Genomic DNA, 22,336 nt, shown 5'->3' on the forward strand with positions numbered 1-22,336 from the left:
GAAACTGAAGAAAAACATTGGGTTTTTTGCATGAAATATTTTTAGCAGCAAACAAGTATTTCTCAGGATTCTTTCCTTTAATAAAAAAAAAAAAATCACTTAACTAATCTTCCTTCTTTTGTTGACAAAGTTTCTTTTACACAACTAGTTTTCATGACCAGTTCCACCACACAACATTAAGATCCATTAATTAATTAATCAATTAAGATTGCTTTCCTTGTTTCCCCCAGTGACTACCTTCTACCCTTCCAATTTTCCTCTTACCATCCCATTTATTCCCCTACTCTGACAGAGGCTCCCAGACCCAGGCTGCTAAGCTAAATTCATCTTCCTTTTCCTACAATTCACCCTCGTCTTTAGTCTCCTCAGCTCCAATTCCTCCCCAAAGTACTCTCTAGGTCAGCTCTCTCCTCCTGTTGATTCCCACTCAGTTTCTTTGCCCAAAACTCACCTATGAAACCATTTCAGTTTCCTTCTATTGCCTCCCTCCCCTTTTTTAATCAGCCTCCAAAAAAAGAAATAAAATCCAGTCTCACCATATCCTAAATATACCTACCATGACAACTGTTATCCCCTTCTGTGCTAGAACAACCCTTTCACCAAAATTCCAGGGACAGGCATTGGGAACAACAACAACAAAAAATAGAGACAATCTTTTTTTTTCAGTTACAGTGGTTTTTGCTTTTGCTTGCATCTGTCTCTATCTAAACTTCAGGAAGAATCAGCCAGTCTGGAGCATGCTCTGCGCAGAGAAATCTTTGGGGGAGCTCACCCATGAAGCTCTAGGCAGAACACCACCAGCTATTATGTGATGTGGTGAACTTTAAACCAAAAACATCGATGTTAGCCTCTCACATGGGCATCTTAGCGATAACACCATGAAACTTCATGCAAAATGCTGTACCCATACAAAACAAACTGTATTAACACCTTTATTCACAGGCTTCATTATGTTCCTAAAGAAACTGGACTTCAACATGCTCATAATTCTTTCTGATCGCGTTTCATTAACAAGTATTCTTATTTCTTACCTGATGAAGGGTTGGTGAAGTCTGTTTGCCCTGCAGAAACGCAGGTTGTATGTGATTCAAGCTGAACCTGCAGCCAAAGGTTTAGAGCTTCCTGAAACTCATGGTGTATGAGTTCAATATTGACATACTCCATCCACAAATCCTAAAGCACAAAAAATTAAGTTATCATTCCCATTTTGGTCGGTACCATACACTGTGCATCTATCCTAGTAGCTGGGGAACTAAAGTCAGTCCAAAAACCCTAGACACTGCAGTTTAACTCTTAGGAAAATATTACTAGGGAAAAAGAAAAATATAAACTGAAGAAAAAAGGTGCAGAATTTTTATCACATAAACAGACAAGCCACAGAAAACCACTGATGACACTTAGAGAAGAAATCTGACAAGCACACAGTACCATTTCTAACAAATTAGAGATAAAGGGTACGGATTATTAAAACTCAGTTCCTAAAGAGAACACAGAGGAAACCAGGATAGTCTAAAACATGGCATGATGAACTGCAGTCAGGCTAAAGCAGGCTGCATTTGCAGCCATCACATACGCTGGAGGAATAAAAATAAAACAGCCACGAGGAAATGCCCTTCCAAAATCTCCCTGTCACAGGCCTTTTAACTGTAATAACTCCTTAGGCTTACTGAACAGAACAATATACATCTCCTGCTTGCTAACCGATATTTGAACCCACATACTACATACTAACAACATGAGCAGATTTTGGCTTCCAGTCTTTTGTCATTTGAAGTTCCAACTTCCAATAATTCTATAAAATTATCTTAGAACATAAAAAGAATTACAGAATAGCATAGAATAAGGACTGTGTTGTCATTAAGATATGCAAGAAATCTACTCACGAGTCCTTGCTCAAATATAAAGGAAGGTAGTTCAGGATAGCACAGGATTTATAGGAAAAACATTAGAGCTGTGAAGGTATTATACATGCTGTACAGGTATTAAAGACCAGCGACACCACGTCTCTCACTGCTTTAGAGGACCCCTTTTAAAAAGGGAAGTCAATTTTGCATCCCAGATCGCCAGAGTCATTAGCACTGCACCTGTTGATTCTGCATGACTTTAGCAAGTCTATGTACATCATATTGCTTCGGTAAAGAAGGAATGTATGTGTCTCCTTTCTGGAAACTCTCTTCTTCCAACCACAAAACAAAAACATTACAAAGCCTGAGAAGGAAAACAAGAAAATAAAATCAATAAACTTTAATTGTATGCATGGCATGTATTACACAGCAGTGTCTTTCTGGGGTTTACAGTTAAGGTAACAAATTATGCTACAAGGTGACATGGCTCAAAACATACATGTTTCAGACACTTTGTGACTAACACACTAAGCATCAGTTCTAAGACCCGCAGTGGAAAATTTATTTAGAAACCCGCTATTTAGAAAAATATAAAGGGCAATAACCAAGAGTAACAAGACAAATTTGAAAAGGAAAACATTTACATAAATTAGCAAACGTAACCCAGGACTGGAATTGTCTCTTATGTGAGGTAATCGTATTGACAACCCTATTTACATGATCAGTAAAGAGAAAAAAAAAAAAAAGAGTACATTTGAGCAAGTTTGGGTTCTCACCCTGTAACTTTAGTTCTAGAGTCCCTGCTCTAAAAGCTCACACACGAGTTACATTTTTTTAATTTGTCAGACTCAAAGTCATGGCTAGTTTATTCCCATTTCCTCCTCTGCTAACACTGTACTTCAACATAAATATACTTCTTTCTTCAACTGACATCACTCTACTAAGGGGTACACTTTTTATAATCATATCATCCAAGCTTTCCTGATTAAATACAAGGGGTAACTAGAATACCATTAAAACTTTGCACTATGATATTAAATACCACTAGCAAATTCCTGTTTTCTGTATCAGTGCCATTGGTGAAAAAACAGAAGCAGTCTAAGCCTAAGACTTTATGACCTCTAGCAATGTTTTCCCTCCTGTCTAGGTGGTCTGACTTCCTCAGCATAAGATTTACTTGGCTGTAGAGCAGTCTGGTTTTACGTTGGAGTGGGGAACTCCTTTGAAATGAAAGACTGACAAATATTAATCACATTCCACACAGCGAGCATCTCTGCATTATTTTTCACATATGACCAAGGAGGATTTATGATCTCCCTTGTTTGTTTGTACAGCACCTACGAATTGCTGGGGGGAAGCACGTACAAGCAGCTCAGACCCTGTATGCCCAAACTCCCCGAACAAGGGACTCTCCTCAAATAATCCTTTCAACTACAGTTTCTAGGAAAAACAAGATACTGTAATACTGCAAATATTTCTTAAGGTAGACTTCTCAAACCAAAAGTCTCTGTAGAACAGAACCACAGATTTCTGAACAGCACAGCTACAGTTGCATTGTGCATAAGATATGTGGCTCTTAGAAGTTACCGCTCCTTCCAAAAATGAGCTTTCATCAGCTGAGTTGCAGTGAGCGACCAAGCACATCTCCTTAGCCTACTCCAACACAAGGAAACAGTCTTGTGCTAATGTTTTGGTTAAGTAGACATATCACTTCCCAGCTGGCACAGCACACGCTTGTCACCGCTCAACTTTAGTGCGATAACTGGGTAAACTGCACTAATTAGATCATGTGTTGAAACAGACAGTAAATTCCCTGGAGAAGTAATTTTGTTCAGACTTAAGTTTGGGCCCTAGCCTGTGACAAATAGATGTATACACACAAAGTAGCACTTTACATTTATAGCTGGTGAGGTACATACCAGCAGCAGATATGTACAAACAACACATATTTTACCAGTATCGGGATGCCATTAATTAAAAAACAAAGACTTGTCCTTAGGGGAGAGCCATCAACCAGGTTTTATTTTTAGTAGTAAAATCGGCCCTCCCTTAAACAAGCTGTAACAACAGATTTCACCACCACAAATAACAAGTGCCTGCGGTACATTTAAGTCAACCAAGGGTCACGTCCCTTCACGTCTCCCACAGCTAAGACGGTGCCCTCCCAGCTGCTCAGGTGGTTGCACTGCATAAGGCTGAACTGGGTAGGATTTTTTTTTTTACCTGACAAGTTCCTTATGCAGTTCTGGTGAAGTAAGGTAATCCGATGAGCAGCTCGCCTTCTCCGGTGATCTGTCGCTGGCCTCTGTGGGACTCTCCACTCTCAGTGCTTTACTAGCAGCGTGGTGGAAGTCTGCAACCTCTATTAAGCGCTGCTTCATTTCATTCAGGAAGTTAACATGAGCTGCACTCTGGAAAAAACGTCTTCCAATACAGCCATCTACAGGTAATCTAAAAATGAACAAAAAAGCAAAACGAAGTCTTGTTGCGAGTGTCACATCAGCATCTCTGCACATAAATTGACTCTTTAGAGAAGATGCTGGTACCCGCTACTTTCGGATACCATCTTAGTGTGAGCTACTTATTAATCTCACATGCACTGCAGATTTACCAGTGCTTGCCATTCTGTTAGAGCTCTTATGATCAGACTCACCCGTACTGTGGCCCTGGTCGGTGAAGGTAAAGGAGGAAGAATTTCTGCCAGATTAGCGGCATGAGAGGGTGATCGGCAGGGGTAGCCAGGGCCTGGTGAGCCCAGCGGTAAATCATGAGCCTCTGCAGGGAAGGTACGATGGGCAGCTTCAGCTGGGTCTGCGCTTTCTGCAAAAAAGAACGTTTTCAGACAAGTGTTCTGCTGCGGTTCCCTGTAACAGGCTGTCACAGCTTAACCCAACAGATTAGCACAGCATGAAAATTCAGCAATTACGGAAAAGAAAACTTTGGAAACATTCTCACATCTGTTGCAGGTCTTAGTGATGAATGGAAGGCCACCATATAGGCCACTGATGTTAATTACACTTAATTACTTAATTACTGTTCTTCCTCACAGAGGTAGATGTTCCTGGTTTAGGCATCCATAAGACCAGTAGTGTTACAGAACAAAGCAGGAGCCATGAAGCATGGAGAACATTCCATCCAGTAAAAACAATCTTGACCCAGGTGAGGACACAGAATCCTACAGTCTGTTACCACTTTTCACTTTTTCCAGACTACATTCCATGCAGTGCTATTGAAAATCTAAAGCGTGATGTAAAACCAATGTGAAGAAAGACAGGAGGAGAAAAAATAATTTATTTTTCTTTTTGCAAAAGCAGAACAAAGGAAATGCAATGTACGAGCAGCAGCACACTGTATTAGCAACACAGAACTCTACTCCATGGACCCACTAAATCACTGATGTCACACACCAAGCTCACACAGACTGTGCCTGAAGCAGGTGAATGGGAAGCTTTTCTGAGTTCCCACATCTTGGCGCCGACCATGTCACTACCTCATCCCCTACCCTAGACCTTGGGAAGCCTCAGCACCCTTTTCCACACACTCCCCACATACTCCCTGTCTTCCATGTAAATCAAGACATACAAGCCAAGGGAAAAAATGTTCTCTGGACTAGCCTCCAAGGATGCAAGACACGCACCAGTCTGGATGTAGCCAAAGCAAACCTATTTTCATAGAGCTTCTAGACTACCTTCTTCATTAAAACACATTGAAACAGCTGAGATGAAGGACAGGCCAAAACTCAGACTTCAAGACTGGACAGCTTTGGTTTCCACTTGCTTCATTCCAGAGTTTCTAAATCAATTTGGGTAAAACCTGGAAAACGCTGCAACATGGCTTACAGCACACCTGACTAAGTGTCTTGTTAAGGGAAAGACCTAAACAGTCCTAAGAGTCTTGGAATATAATTCAGCAAATACAGAGAAAAATAAAGGCCAAACTTCTGCAAAATTCAGATCATCTGAGAAATGTTCTTTGAAATATAGACACATTTTCCCACCTGTAAAATAAGAGTATCTGCACTCCCCATCTCAATGATAGAGAGTAAATCCACTGAAGATCAAGAGGAATTCAGATGATCCAGAAAATCATGTAAGAACACTAATTAGTGACTGAAGCTTTCTGTACATAATGGTATATTAAAAACAGATATTTGCAAGGCAGTTTTCAAAAATTCAGTTGAAAATGTAAAGGGAAGTTTCCCTGAAGTGTATTCTCTCCTGGAAAGCCAATCATATAAAGCATTAGTTATGCCTTTATCTCGGTAAGAAAAAGCACATGAGAAAAACTAAACAATACAAGAGAACACTTTTCTTCAGTAATTCTCTCTAATAAAAGCAGATGAACAGTTCTCTTACCTTCAAAGCTTGATCAGGCGTTGAAGCATTCATAACCAACTCCCCCTCCACAACTCGGCGAAGCTGTGAATCTTCTTCAAATATTGACTCCATATTTAACACCATCCATGAAAACCAGACCTGCACGACACAGTAATAACAGAAACATTGATAACAAAATGGCAGGAGTAGGTTCAGGAAGCTTGCTTTTTCTCAAGAGGAATACGCCTTTGCCAGATTCTCATTACCAAGTTGCAAGAGCAGTATTGTATCTCAACAAGAAAACTGAAAACCAGTTTCCTCCTTATCTACATTCAAAATTCACCTCTGTATTTTCTACGACCTTGGGTAAGAAGGGGGAAACCAGGGACAAGTGACAGAATTATCCAGAGTTTTGGAGGAAACAACTTACTCAAACCCAGCAAAATAAAATCTCCTCTCTCCCACCTGCACTACACATCTCCAGTTGGGGTACTGCAGGTTTGTTTCCTTTTTGCTCAAATTCAGAACTTGCTTAAGCAGAGAGAAAGCAACCAGAATTCAAAATATTTATCAGATAAAGATTGATCTAATAGAAAAGTCAGGCTTTACGTACTTTTCTCTCATTAAATACACCAAGAACAACTGAAGATTAAAAGAAAGCTCAACTAATAAATCCTATTATATGAATTCCTGGACGCAGATCAGACAACCTCTCTCTGTGCAAAATGTCCACGTTCCCTTTAGTGTCATAAACCCACGGCATTCTCTTAGGCTAAATTAGGATTTTATCACAAGAAAATCCACAAACCCTAGGATAGAAAGAGGGAACAAGAGAAAGTCTGCAAAAACCTGTGAAAGCAGAAAAAAACCAAACCAACTAGGCACCTGTATAATGCTTATCACAGGGTTGTTCATACCACATTATCATATCACTTACCTGAGAGGAATTGGCATTGCCCTCAACAAAGGAAGGTGTCACATTGCCTGCCACGATCCAGCTAACAAGCGAAGACAGCAGACCTTTGTCACAGTGATAGCCCAAAGCATTCTGCAAGGAAAGACAAAATATTTGGGTTTTTTTCACAAGCAGCCTAACAGATGATCTACATCTGTATGTTGCTCTGCCTTCATCCAGGTTCCTTTCTGCCTCGTGTTGTTGCTTCCCAACCTTAGCTCAGCCAGCCACCATGAAATGCCTGCCAGTAATTTATTTCTTTTTCAGTGAAAAGATTCTGCTATAGTGACAGTGTCCCTTTTTTCCAGGAGAGAAAACTCTATTTTTGTTCTAAACACGCTACCAAACATCTAAAATGCAAAAGACCACAAACTAAAATGCTATGATAGAACTCATATGAATGAAACCTGTGTTCCAAATAGGTTTTAGTTATTATTAAAATATCAGACATTTCATTAATCTTGACCTACTCTGAAAAAGTCAGATAACCACATTACCATTCATCATCATGACTGTTCTTGTTGCATTTCAGGAAAATACATTCACATCAACATTAGCACAAGCAACAGGTGAACTGACGATTTACTCAACAGCCACACCATTACAGCACACCCTTACCTTGTGCTGCTGGTAAAGCAGCTTTTGTATGCAGTCTTCTTGATTGTACTGAAAAGCACCTTTACATAAATCATCCAGCAACAAGAGCGTTGCCCTGTCCCTGTGCCACATCTGCTGGCTGGTGAGGACCTGAACCCAGAACTCCAGCACCGCAGCCGTCCCCACTCCATTTGGCTGGTCACTTCGAAAAATGTGACTCTGCCAAATTAAAGGGTAAAATTATTCAAGAGATTGCAGCTTCAATTAAAGCTTAAGAATTTACTGAGGAACTATTTAACTTGCATAAGGCTGTGGGCCTATCCTTAAAATAAATAATACACGATGACACTCTCTATGCCTATGTAAAAACAACTTTGTCATCTCCAACTTCCAAGAGAGATTCTGCAACCTGGAGAGAGCGTCTTGTGCAATCAGCAAAAACAGACACAAAAGCCTAAGTGGGACCCCTGTGACAGGCAGGGGTAAGTGGCACCTATTTCTGAAGTGTAGCCTGCTGTTCCCGCAAAAGGACTTCCCAGAGTAGGTATGCGTCCCTTTAGTCCTTACTGACCCTCTACTGTTAGCGGGCCTCAGCTCTTGACCTCTCTGCACTTAGAAAAAAATACCAGTTTCCTAACACAGAACATTTTTTCATAGCATAGACACAAATTCAACGGTCAAAAACAAAGCTTTCAAATATTAATACCTCTGCTGCATTCCTCAACTAACACAAGCAAGAAAGCAGGCTGTGTATCACATTCCATTTTTAGGCAGAGTTTTGACCTGGTATTAAAAAAAATACATTTTCCAAGAAGTCTGAAAGGCACATATTGTTATGTACAGTGTCACATGCATTGCCAGATTTAGGCAATTTTAAGCAGAAGTATTTCAGGAAGCCAAACCCAACTATTTGTGCTTGATGCAGGGTACTCCATGGTTGTAGAAGTGCCAGATTCAGTATCCTTCCTAACCTTAAGCACTAAACTCAGTCAAAAAGGTTTACTTGTTAAAAAAAAAAAACTCCTTTAAAAAAAAAAAAAACAAACTCTTCTTACCTGTATCATACTACTGAGCAGCTTAACATTCTCTCCATAGCTCACTCCTGTCAAGTGCTGTGTTACTTTATGGGTAACCTGCTGGGTCATGCCTTGAGGGACTCCACTATCCAGATGAAGGAACAGTTGGATGTAAGATAAAAACCTAGGGACGTCAACAAATTAAATTAATTCTAAAATTTCTCATACAGCATATATACAGAAAGCCTGCTTCTAGAGAATTTAAAACCAGCTCAACAGCAGTGGTCGACGCACATATCCAAGGCTTTTGATTCACAGCCATGCTGCAGATGTAACTGCTCCATGTTGACTGTATTGTAGGCACAGTATGACTAGTTCAGGGCATATTAATTCCAGGCAGCCCATCAGGACTGAATGTGGTTCTTGATCCACATCAGCACCCAAACCTAGTCTGGGAATTGTTCAGGAGACTGCCATGCAGTCCAAGCCAAAAGCACCCCAGGGACCACATTACTGATTTACCAGGACAGACACTGAGGTCCACCACTTGAGTACACTCCCAGATGCTCAACCTACCAGTAAGAACACAATTAAACAGTACTGCCTGTTTGTCTTCCTCACTCATCTAAACACAACAGCTGCTTGTCAATACAGCTGTTCTCAAAGATCACTTTTGTGGCATCGCAGCAGCATCAGTGATGACTTGTATGTGTGAGGTGAGCAGGAGACACTTCTACAACTACTTCCTCAACCACCGGCAATCCCAAAAAGTAACTTGGCAAATAAACCAGACATACTTCCCCATCATCTGCATTACATTCTCACTGGATGCAAAACTTTGAATGAAGCCTGATAAATTTTTAACAGTCAAGATCAACTATCATTGTCCTTTATCAATAAATGTATTAGGAACATATAATGCTTACTGTTCATTCTTCAGGAGATAATACTGGCAAGAGTAAAATAAGGGTAAAATTTTATCCAGCACATGGACTACTGTTCTCAGATATCGAGTCTGAATGAGTACACCCAAAAGAGGGATCCCTTCAGCACAGAACTTCTCAATGCTGTTAAAACAAAAACAAGATAAATAAGGAAAACACATATTATCGGCAGAAAGGGAGACAGGGTGTTGATGTTTTATTTTTGTGAACTGAGATATAAAGACATTTCTATCTTTACACTTAATCTTTGAAATTCTGAACAGCTAAATCCACATTTTTTTCTTCAGATGTAGGAGTCATTCGATTGCAGACAGATTGGCTAAGTTTTTCCAGCCTTTTCAGAGGTTTCTGTCCTGTCTTCTAAAAATCACCCAAGATGCAGGTCTTCAGCCATCAAGTTTCAATTAAAGGTTCTTGCCTAACCTAGCCAACAGAGGGAGTGTCATATTACCTACCTTTGACACCTCCTCAGGATGGATGATGCTCTGAACATCTTTCTTCGCTACCTATAGATCGAGCTGGGGCAGTTTCCTTACAGTGGGTACTTACATGGCTGCAGTCAGCTGAGATGAATCTTGCTCTTACTCTCCAGAAAACTCACTAGCAGCAGCTTATTTGGTATGTTGCTCTGCATCAAGTTTTGCTAACTAAGAAGGGTTGCACATCAGGAAAAGATGTAAAACATTAATCCTTTGTCTACTCTGAGGCCATGAAAATGAAATATTAAGTCACTAGCACAGAGTACAGCACTTTGTTTCTTCTGCACATTAACATAACTGGCCTCAAATTTTTGCGCGTGATAAATATCACTGCTATTGTTTAGATAGGAGATGGATATCAAATGGTTCTTTGCAAGGACAGTGTTTTGGGGAAAAAAAAAGAAACCCGCACAAGTAAAGAGGTTCCTTGCTTTTCATCCCATGCTCAAAGTCACATAAAAACTTTCACTCTCAAACCTTCATGTCCAAAAAACATTCATATCCATCTCAAATTACTCGAGTGTTTTGGACAAGAATGTATGTATCTAAGGGAACAACCTTAGCATCAAGCAATGGCTGGGGGGAGGAAAAGAAAGCCAAGACAGTTTGTCTTTAAAGAGTAAAGCAGTATTATACGCAGAAAACAAGTTAGTCAAAATTTTGACTATGAGTAAGAAATAATTAAAGAGATGACACATTCAAGGAAAACAGACATGGGAGGCATTGATAGATCTATGCCTGGCTCTGTACCTTAATCAACTGGTACATTCATCATGTCCACGAGCCTTGCCTACAAAACAGTTGAAAGCACTGGAAAAGACTGTGTTGGAACACAGTCAGGGCTAGGAGGTTCAGTACCAAGGTTACAAAACTCTCTATTTATCGTTACGAGTGGGTTTTTTCTCGTCACTATTTTCTGAATGCTCTGCTGCAGCCCTGCTAAAAAAACTACCTGTAGAACCCTCTCAGTAAGTGTGGTTAAAAGTTATTCCTGTCCATAGCAATCATGCTAACCCCTCAGTTTCAATATTACTTCTAATTACTATTTTGACCCTAACACACAGAAGGCAAAAAGTAGCGTTATGAAAATAAAGGAAATGGCATGTTTTTTGAAACTACGTTCCCTGAAAGACTGCTCAATTCCTTGCATCAGAAGTCCTTTACTCTTTAAACATGCATAAAGGTGTTAATAGCCCTCAGTTCATCACTAGCTAGGTTGCTCAGTCACTGGGGCGATCCATCCAAGACAAACACGAGAAAACAGACTTACCTGTGACCTAGCGTGGTCATTGCCAGTGCCAGATGATAGCCGATAGGGATACTTGCTTTAACAGCCTTCAGGAGGGGGTGAAGCGTGACCGACTCCGTCATGTCGAGCATGCTGTCAGACACAGGGACTGCAGGCCAGCCATGCTGCATGCCACAGTCGTTTCTGTGCAGCTTTAGCCTCAAAATCAAACCCCATGCCCACTGATTAAATGAAGTCTCTGGTGTTTCTCCATATCGAACAATGCTGGCTAAGTAGGAGACCTGGAACAAAGCAGCAGGAACAGGAATGAGAGGAAGCACAGTGATGTTCCAGCACACACAGCACTAGTCTGGGACTTGGGTCAGCTTGGATGAGTTTCTTCTTCTATCACAATACCATGACATGAGATCAGAGCAACAGTAGTTATTTTTCAGACGCACCATGTAGCGGCACCAATTAAGTTTATCTGAAATCTCTGTCTCTGTGGCTTTGAATTCCCCCACCCCTCTCCCCCCAACAGCCCCTTTTGTTAAATGCTACCAACCTATACTGTTTGGCTAAAGTTTTCCAAATCAGACAACAGTCTCAGATTAAATTTTGGGTTTACTGTTAAAAAAACAAAACAACTAACCACACACAGTGTTCAATAATGTTTAAGACTGCTAGTGAAAGGAAAACTAAAAATATGTATACAAAAAATAAAATCTGCCAACAAAAAAGCCTAAAACCTGGCAGCATCTCCTTGGAAAGATGTCCGTAATACAGACAGGCAGAGTCTCCAATGCCATGTAAATGTGTCCATTATCATGAAGAGCCTGTCTAGATCAGAAGTAATTATAAATCTTTGGGAAAAAATATTGTATATGCTCTGACAGACCAGTGTAAGTGGCAGAGCTGGGACTCAATACAGATATTTCAACCTCTCTGAGTTGCGGTACAAGAACCTCAGCATTATTTTCGCTCAAGTTCCAGTTACAAGCTTATGCAAGTCAGGACAGAATCACCAATACAAGCGGCAACCAAGGCTGAAATAGGCTTAAAAAGAGAACTCATCTAGCTGGCACAAGACAACAAACCATGATTAAGCAGTGCACAGAAGCAAGTCAGAAAAGATCAGAGACAATAAGGAACATTCAAAATGTGGGAAGAAAAGACTGGGGAAAAAAGCAAAGGGGAGGAGAAAGCACTGTACAAAATATACTGAGAAGACAAAGCACAACACAATGCTAAAAGCTCTGAATAAGTAAATAGAGGCATCTTGGATTGCATATCCATAAAAGGGATTTTTAACCTTGATCTTTCTATCCTTCCATTCCCCTTCTGTAACTTGAAGCCATACCTTCCTCAGTCACCAATGTGCTGTAAAATCAATGTAATAAATGTTTGTAGGGTGTTCAGGTAACACAGCACTGATCGCTACTGAAAAGCTCCTAAAATCTTGAGTCTTTAAATGAGGTAAGACTAAGAGCTGGAGACAACAGGAAGGATGTCTCTTATGTTCACCAGTAATATTAAGTAGCCTTTCATTAAGCAAGTACCAGCCAATTCTGCATGAGTAAAGAATGCTCTGCAAGATCAGTTTGCAACTATTCAACTACAGGCCAGGTAATAATGTAAACCTACAAGGGGGTCAAATTTAAAATTTCTATTTCCCACACACATGTTCAACGCCAGTTTAACAGTATCTTCAAATAGGTCTGTGGGTGCAAAAATACTGAGAGCTGGTGCGTTATGACGTTCTAGTGTATTATGATGCTCTAGTAGTATCAAGATAGCATAGCTTTTAAAAAGAAAAAAAGAAAACAAGGTTTTCTGCCTGCAGTTTTTCCTATCCATCACTATCAGTAAATTATTCCCTGGAATTCTGAAGAGATACCTGTTTTATGCTTTCAGAAAGCAGCCCAGCATATGGTTTCTGGGAGAGGTATTTCTGATACGCCTCCAGGACCATCAATGCAACTTCAGAGTGGACAGCTGGATCCAGATGGAGAGCATCCTGCTAAAAACAGAAGCACATCATAAAACATTGCCTCATTTAAAAGGTCTCTACAACTGTATCATTCAGCTGCACTCCAGATAAATAAATTTTAATTTGAGCTGCCAAAGAGAGATTAAATATTGTAATACCTAGGCAGAAATCTTGGCCAGTAAGAAAAATTTCAGCCCAACATTGATGAATAGTGAGCTTACACTGGGCAATACGAAATTCAACAGCTAGATTATTTCCAGAAAAAAGTGACCATAATCACTTCTCCTGTGCATTTGCTGGATTTACAGCAATTAATCCAAAGATCCACAGATGGCATTTTAAATTACATAGTACAGACACTGGAAATCTTGTCTTTAAAACCAAAACCAAAAAACATATAATTTTTTTTTTGTATTGCAACATAGTAATTCCTCTTATTAATTGCCACATCAAAGAACAATTTTCCCCCATATCAAAGGGTACAGCCATGACATTGTTATTGCACAGCAAAGACCTCACAGTTAACTTACCCTACCATTCCTTTATTTTCATGTGTCATCAAGAAACAGGGAGAAAAATAAGACAATCTTCATGTACAAGCATGAGCTCAAAGAGAAGAGTTTAGTATGACCAAAGGCACAGATGCTAAAATGGATCACTGAATACAGGCAGCAGGATTTTTCCCCTAATCTATTTCTCTTTCTCTCTGAAAAAGCATTCACCCTCGATTGGATCCTGAAGTGATGGAGCTCTTGGAGTAACCCATTCTACGGAATATTTTCCAACAATTTAAATAATGTTCAGGGCTTTGAAATCTCTAATTTCAATCATTAGTTTTCTTGCATTCTGAAAAACATACCTGAATACCAGCCTGCAAACTACAGTCACGCCAATCTCATACACACTTCTCAGAGGATTCCTCTATTCCTGTAGCCACGGATATCTTAACCAAGTGACTCACAAAAATTGTTCTGTCAGCTGTTTCCTCTTGTTTAGAGAGGAAACTCCTGCTTAACTATCTCAGCACTACAAGAAAGCAACACAAGGAAATCTTCAGGCAGAATGCTGCAAAATTATCATGATGTTCCCATCCTATGCCATCAAGTATACAACCATCATATAAAAGCATGCAATTAACTGTTTTCAAATTCAATTATAGCCCCAGGCTGAGTAACACTTTCATTCTGTAAAACTGACCAAGTTCAGGCCTCCTGCGTTTAATACATACCTGCTCACTGAATCCCCAGTTTAGCCCTTCCAAGATAACGCAGGCTAGTTTATTCTCCACTGTCGTCAGACTGTAATTTAATAACCAGTCACGAATCAGTGCTATCTCAGATGAAGAAGGCTTCCACAGGTGCAACGGCAGTTCTTTAAACAGATATAAAGAAACCTTTGAGGGCAGAGAAGAAAACGGCTAATCAGTACTCAGTACAGAACAAAAACAAAACAAAACAAAAAAAAAAAACATGGACAGGTCTTTAACACAATCCATTCATACCAAGCTGTATGTTATAACACAGTCTGGTATGGCCTCTAGTTTTAACTGGGTGCCTGCTTTAAACTATGGGAGTTTAGCACTTACCATCCCAACTTTCTCAATGGTCTCTCTAACTCGATCCAGCAGTACAGAAATAATCTGTGTATGGATGCTGGCAATTGCTCCCAAGAGTTCTCGACCAACTTTTGAAAATGTCTCTCTTGTGGAAAGGCTAACATAAGACACCTGAGAAGATGAGCAGAGAGAAGTTACTGGTTATGGCTGACCTTCACTGACACCACAATTAAACGTCTTTTGGAAAATACAGAACAAAATTGCTCTTGACAATCCTGCACAAAGTTGATAAATGCCAATATTAAAACTGAAACTGATTGCCCTAGGAGATAAGGAAATTATTACATCACAGTGCCAAAAACAAAGTCCAAAACTAAACACAGGAATAACACTACCACATACACACTAAAAAAAAAAAAATTCCCACAACAACCAAAAAACCCACACAAAACAGAAAAAAGACCACACAAGGAATTTCAGAGCTACAAGCGCATGAAAAAAAGCAAAACAAAGATATTTTTTGTTCATTTGTTTCATTCTGGCTTGGTCTACAGAAAACCTGTTTTTTCTCCCAGAAAAACATGCACTTCAGAATATTTTAACTCAGTACTAGATTATAAACCCCAGAAGTAGCAGTTTCTTAGTTCCGTGGCAGAACAAACTACAGAAGCCACGAACACTTCACACCTTCCACTCTTAAAGAAAAAGAGCATATTCATCCTTTTCCTGAAAGGACCAGTAATGTCATTCACCTCATATATCTCCAGAACAATGATTTTGATAAAATCCTCATCAACATCAGCCCGTTTGGTTTGTGCCATCTGAGCAAATGTAGTGAGCAGACAAATTTCTTCTGAGCAGTTCATTGATTTGAGATACTTTTCAAAATTTTCAAGGTGCTGTGGGTCTAGAAAAAAAGTCACATGAAAGAAACATGATAAAAGAAGTGCTATAAGACATACATCACCAACATCTATACATTTATTCACAGTCCAATCCCAGAGAAGGAATCAGTGACAAAGGAATTATCATCACTGGAGGCTTGTAAATTAGTATCCTCTCTTCAGAAGTGGCGGGTACTAGCTGCTTCAAAACAAGGTGCAAGAAGCACCATAACATGCAGTGACCCCACATGATTCAGTAAATATGCTAGTAATTCATAATGAAAGCTAAAATCACTTCAAGAACAGCTAGAATTCAATTGTTAATATTATTTTAACTGTGCGACGTCAATCATCCACAGGAAGAACTGCCTGAATCTTTTTGCTTTTTAAAAACGTTATCGTGGTTTTGGCTTCCATTACATATCGGAGCAATTAATTCCACAGATTAAGTCCAAGTTATATGAAAGGATTCTAGTTTTAATCAGCGCACAGTCAAGAGAAGATTAAAACTAAGCCCATCCTTGCACAGCAGGGCGGTTTTGATCAAATTGGGAGACCCTGCCCATTCCACATACCGTGATCTCAAGCAGCAATTAAACCAGAGAGATCATTCTGCGATGATTACAAATAAAAATACTTCGAGCATCTAGCCCTGGGCATAGATTATGTCCAAGAGTTACAAGGAAAGATCAGTTTCTCAAACTCAATACACGAAGATTACTGAATGCACTTCTTTGGAAAGTATCTCTGAAAACAGAGAACTGAAGTTGCACAGGACAAGTTGGCTAAGAGATGCTTTCACTTGAATTAAAGGCAAGTTTCCTCTTTAAATCCAATAGTGAGATGTTGCCAAATGCAAATAAACATTTCATTCCTCGAGGTGGGGGACAACAGGAAGGTAAGGGTACAGAGAAACCTGTACAGGACTCTATGTAGTTGTTTGGAAGAAATAAAAATTATTTTAGAGTCTGTACAGCAAAGCAAGCATTAAAAGCTGCATTTGAGCTGTAAAATGGTTTGGAGAGTGATCTGCTTTCTCTGAAGCATAACATGCCAGTAAACACCGTTTACAGTGATCTTATCATAGCAGTTGAATATACTAAAAAAGTACTCATTATGGCATTCGGCTACTTAATCTGTAGAGGCACGTGCTCAGTATGCTTGTGATTAAACACTTGCCCATAGGTTACATTCTATTTTAAGGGCTTTCAAGAATTTTGCAACTGTACTTCAACTTGAGAAGGTCAGATTTGTACAGCCAAAGCAACTCGTGAACAGTGTGCTACAGGATTGTGCAATTTAAGTAAAGAGTTTTTCCATATACTAAGACAAACAACAATCCTGACAGATACAATAGACATACAGCGGTTGTCTCATCCATTCATCTCCTTTTCCTAACGCTACTTTTTATCCCTATAGCAGAAGTTACAGAGCACTATGGGTTTTGTTGTTGTTGTTTGGGGTTTTTAAGGTAATGCAGAAGGCAAAACGACTATGCCATTACTGTATATAAAGGCATATCAGAATGACCCAGAGCAAGGGGGAGGGGTAGGACATGCAAGTGATGAACAACTCTGACAGCAATATTAGGACTGTGATGTGTGCATTTGTGTTTCATTAGGCACAGAGCAGCTAAGCCACAGAGAAGGGGTTTGGAGGGGGACAGAAAGGAAAAAGCTGTCTGGTAAAGTTAAGGACAAAGACCATAAAAGGAAGGAGGAGGGTTGGTGCCAGCTGCCGAGCACATGTGAACTGGACCTTCTCTGCTGGAAGTCACAGCTCTTCAATCTCCCAGCTTCCTGCTTGAGCTGCACCTTCCTCTTCACTGTACCTGTGGTCACCTGTGGGCTCCACAGGCTGCAGACCCCATGGCAACCTCACACCCACACCAAGTCATAGCTTGGGACTGAAGGACACGGACAAGAAAAAAGGGAACACGAGAGACTACACCTAAACCCTATTGTCTCACAGTGAAGCAATGGCATCGCCACCACACAGTTGCTACTTGAGCCAATTCCCTTCCTTCTCTGCACATTTGGTCACACTACAATTCAAAGTTCAGAAGGACCCTAAAAATCAGTGCCTCCTCAGATCTTGGTAATGGCAGTAAAGAAACTGTAACCAGAAATGTTGTTAAATGTCATTGCCAGTTGCAATGAAAGCAAAGACAACGTTTGTACTCATGTGGGTATCCAACATCACGAAGGAATTACTAGGTCATTGCTTGTCAGTGAAAACGTGTGTTCCACAGTAAATTTATTAACATTTGGTCCACTCAAGAATACCTCAAGTAACAGGACTTTTCATATTGCCTCAGGGCATTATTTTATATCTAGTAGCTCTAATAGTCCAGAGGTCATCCTAGTAAGTGCAGCTCCATCACTGCACTCCATTTTATCATCTTATTTCTACCTATCCCTTACAAGTGACTATGCTCCCACCACTGTATGTGCAAGTCTAAAGCTTCCATCAATTACCAAGGCTCACTACCACCTGTAGATTCACCACTTAACATTTCTCAAATTCAATTTGGGAAGGGAAATCAGTGGAAAAAAAAAAAAAAAAGGTTCTCTCCCAAAAGAATGTTAATGCCATTATCTTCTAGGCTATGAATTACAGGAAATTAAGTCAGCATTATATTGGTATGTATCAGTCAAAAGAAGCTATTTCAGAAGATCAGATGGATTTCACTGAAAGAACTGCTGATATTCCCTGTCTAGACATTTGTGAAAAATAGTACTGTGCTGACATAACCCATCGAGGAGAATGAAGTGGATAAAAATATCCTGCATCAGCATACCAGGGACTTTAAAACATAAAAGTAAGCTAGAAGCAAAACAAAGCCCTGAACAAAAAAAAAAAAAAAAAAAAAAAAAAAACCCCCCACAAAAAACCACAAAACAAAACCAAAAAATAAAAGTGTTTTTTACCCTCAGAGTTGCAACCCACCACATCATATCACATTCTCTTTGTTTGAGATGCAGTAAAAATTTCTTGCAAGAACAAAAATAAAGAAGTCCTACTGAAACAGTGTAACTGTTACCAGTTTGGCCGTCAAGTGCTAATCAGATCAGCACATCATAAAGTGTACACAGCTACAATCTTGATAAGCCTACCCAGCTCTGCATAAACTGCCTTAAATATTAGCTGAGCTTGCACAGAGTCAAGACACGCAGTAACCTCTCAAGATCACCATTTTCTTCTGCATGAAAAGACTTGGTTGATGTGGTAACAGCTATCTGGGCTACCAGCTAGCTGAAAAGTACAACTGAGAGTGAGATTTGGTCTCCTCAAAGACAGTAGAGAGGCTGTGAAGCAGGGAGTTACTGCTTTGTTTACCTGGCTCCCTGTCAATTACGTCCTGAAATATTTTCCATGAAGGCAGCAGCAAAAGGAAAGTAGCATTCCAGCTGGCTTCTAAATAACTCTGCTATTGCTGAAGCCAGCACAGTCACTGTGGAGATCAACACAGGACACCAGTCAAGTGGAAATAGAAAGAAAAGGTGCCATACAGGACAAGAAAAGCATCAAAAGAAGGCTTGAGATAAGGGAAACCTCTGTAGTTGTGGAAGATAAGCAGATCTCCCACAATCCAACTTACTCAAGCCAAAACTAGCAAGTTGTGGGGTGTGGAGGGGAAGGAAGACTAGGGTATTTTTACAAATACCCACAGCTCAACAGTTGACAACAGTCAACACGTCACAAAAAACACTAAGTGACACAAAATCCTTCATTTCAGGATTTAAGTCTCGCTCTCCAAATACTATCAAAGGTCAAGATGGGACCTGATAAGAGAATACACAAGAAGTACCTACAGCACAGCGCTTTTGTAGGTCTCTGAAGCAGCCAGTAGCAGTCACTGTCAGAGAGAAAACTGACGGGATAGTAGATCCAACAATTTCTGTTAAAATGAGAGTTTGGGCAAAAAAGTACGGAACACCATGCTCAATACACTTGTAAGGCTTCTGGACCAGTCATGCTGCTGTGGTTGTATTTAACAATGGAACCTGCAAAGAATTAAACCTGTAGCTGATACGGCAGTAGCCAAATCGATTAGCATTGGATCCAAGTGTAGGAATTTTACCTTTGAGTCTTCGTTTGCAGTCAGCAGGTTGCAGAGTAGAGCAGAGCTTTTCCAGGTGCTCGCTCTCCGCACAGTGCATGACAAAGAAGAGCCTCCAAAGCATGTTGCTGGATAAGGTTCCATAAGGCATCTCGGACATGAACAACCAGACTCCCAACCTGTTGGAGTTGAAGAGGCAAATAGAAACAGTTTCACCCTGATAAATCCCAACATTTGAAAAGGACATATATGCCCACATCTCTACCATATAACAGAATTAGGAATGTGATGATGCATCTTAGCATCTCAAATTGTGATTTAATCTCATTCTGAACTGAACAACTCCCCAGAGTTTCTGTCAGATGTCAGAATTCAAGGCATAATACTTTCCCATCTTGATGCTACTAATGTGCTGAAAAATCCTGCCTATTGTAGTTTTGTTTAAACCATTAAGTGTTTAAAACTACCCGAAACCCCAGTTTCAAATATCTAACTCCTCCAAGATGAAGCCAGTATCAATCACACAGGACAGCCTACCTTTTTGCCTTCAGAACATGTAGAACAGCTCTAAAAAACAGCTCATCAAACTCCAGTTGTAATTTTTCCACAGAGTAGGGATGCGCTACGGTTCCATATTGTTTATTGCCGCTAACATATTGGGCCCAGTGGTCACTCACATGACAAAGTGTTGTCCTACGGAGAAGAACAAGCAAGCCGAAGAAGGATCATTAAGTATGGCATCACCATAAAAAAAACACAGGCAAGTGCAACTAGATCAGAGTCTAGTTACAAGAGACAAGTTCAACCTTTTATCCTCTGGTTTCCAGAGATTTCCCTATAAATAGCATTTCACTCCCTTCTTCAGATGGGGTTAGTCTGAAATTCCTATGTTAGCCTTCCTTGGTTTTGCAAGCAAACAATGCATAATATTCTGCTATGCCAAATTAGTTTGTGTATGAACTTTGGAGCCTTAAGGTAATCCTACATTATGAAATGGCAGTACATGCAAAAAGTGATATGGGAACAATACTACTGAGAAAGCTACTGCTCTAATCACACAAAGAAAAACATGGATTTTGTTTCTGGTTTATCTGTATCTCCCTTAGAAAACACACTCATACAAACCATATAAAGTGACAGCTAGAGATTTAAAAATAAAGAGCAATTTTTAGGTCCAGATTACATTTGCTTACTTGTTCCTTGATGATTTTCAAGGAAAAAGTTAAAAGCCTTACAACATTTCTGGATAGTAACAGAAAGAAATCAGTAACACTGCTTATAAATAGGGGTGATTCAAGAAACTGTTTGTGGGATTTCAGTGACTTTCCAGGACAAGCCTAAGCACATCCCTGATGGAAGTCAGCCTGCTGTTTCCCAGGTCACCCAGCTCCTTTGTACCCACAGCATTTAGGTTCTGTAATTCCCCGCTTCAAGTCAGCTTTAGAGTCAAGGACTCTGGGATTTCACATTCAGAGATCAACTAACCCTAAACTGAACAACTCTCAGAGCAAAAATCTACCTAAGAACTGTTTGGGTGTTTTGTTTTGTTTGGTGGGGTTTGGTTTTATTTGTTTGTTTGGTGGTTTGCTGGTTTGGGGTGTTTGGGGTTTTTTTGGGGGTGGTTTTTTATTTTTTATTTTTTTTTTAGCAGCTCTGAACTCTCTGAACAGTGACTGTATGGAAAAGATGTAATCATATCAGAGAATATGCTCTCTTACTTGATCAGCTGACCAATTCGCTTCACAAATTGTCGGTACCGTGCTCTGTTAAATGTTTCTAACCCTGCAGAGAGAAGTTCCACTAAGGAGTTTGCAAAAGCAAAAATCTTCATCATCTCCTGGGGAGTTGTTTTTTCAGGAAAATAAGCACCTAAGACCAAGACAGAAAGGTAAGTCTCAAAAAAACGTGCAAGTCTGCATTTTTTAAGTAACTTCACAAACACTGAAAGCAACATTTCACCATATAGCAGGCAAACATTTCATTGTTATAGTGAACTGAAATTTCTGTTTTGTTTATGAAATGAACAACAAATAGCTCTTAAGCATGAAAGTACAAATAAACTATGCAGGTTATAAGACCTCTTGCAAGCAATTATCTTCACATACTTGTCCAGAAATTTAGTAAAATAAAGAATGAATAAATAATTGGAGTACAACCATACTAACATTACAGCTAAGGGCCAAAGGGGAAAATTTAGTTCTGAAAGAACATCTGTGAGTATAACTACCAAGCAGATCAAAACTAAGGGAAAGGACTCTTAACATTTTGCATACTAGGACTGCTGCAAGTTTTTTAAGTTATCCCATACACATGGCATACACTTCCATCTCATCTACTTAGTCTGTGAGCTGTTGCACAGGTTTATTATTACTTCCCTCAGAGACTCTCATAATGCAATAACATTCTTGGCAGCTTTATTCATTAATACAATTAGCAAAATCAAAATGAAGAATAACTTCTTAGCA

The 22,336-nt window shown here is 39.8% G+C and overlaps 1 protein-coding gene across 1 annotated transcript in view; it reads right to left on the minus strand.

Annotated features, from left to right (window-relative positions):
- The window catches only part of EPG5 (ectopic P-granules autophagy protein 5 homolog (C. elegans)), a 58,064-nt gene that overhangs the window by 25,980 nt on the left and 9,748 nt on the right, over positions 1-22,336 (minus strand). Inside the window, 17 exon segments of the mRNA XM_009894753.1 lie at positions 1,032-1,173; positions 2,085-2,208; positions 4,068-4,295; positions 4,498-4,664; positions 6,200-6,319; positions 7,098-7,208; positions 7,734-7,931; positions 8,768-8,912; positions 9,655-9,795; positions 11,422-11,681; positions 13,277-13,399; positions 14,598-14,762; positions 14,955-15,095; positions 15,677-15,831; positions 19,893-20,050; positions 20,409-20,564; positions 21,590-21,740. Coding sequence (XP_009893055.1) covers positions 1,032-1,173; positions 2,085-2,208; positions 4,068-4,295; positions 4,498-4,664; positions 6,200-6,319; positions 7,098-7,208; positions 7,734-7,931; positions 8,768-8,912; positions 9,655-9,795; positions 11,422-11,681; positions 13,277-13,399; positions 14,598-14,762; positions 14,955-15,095; positions 15,677-15,831; positions 19,893-20,050; positions 20,409-20,564; positions 21,590-21,740 — 2,685 coding nt within the window.

Source organism: Charadrius vociferus, unplaced genomic scaffold (genome assembly GCF_000708025.1).
Source record: "Charadrius vociferus isolate BGI_N301 unplaced genomic scaffold, ASM70802v2 scaffold151, whole genome shotgun sequence".
In the NCBI taxonomy this organism is placed as follows: Eukaryota; Metazoa; Chordata; class Aves; order Charadriiformes; family Charadriidae; genus Charadrius; species Charadrius vociferus.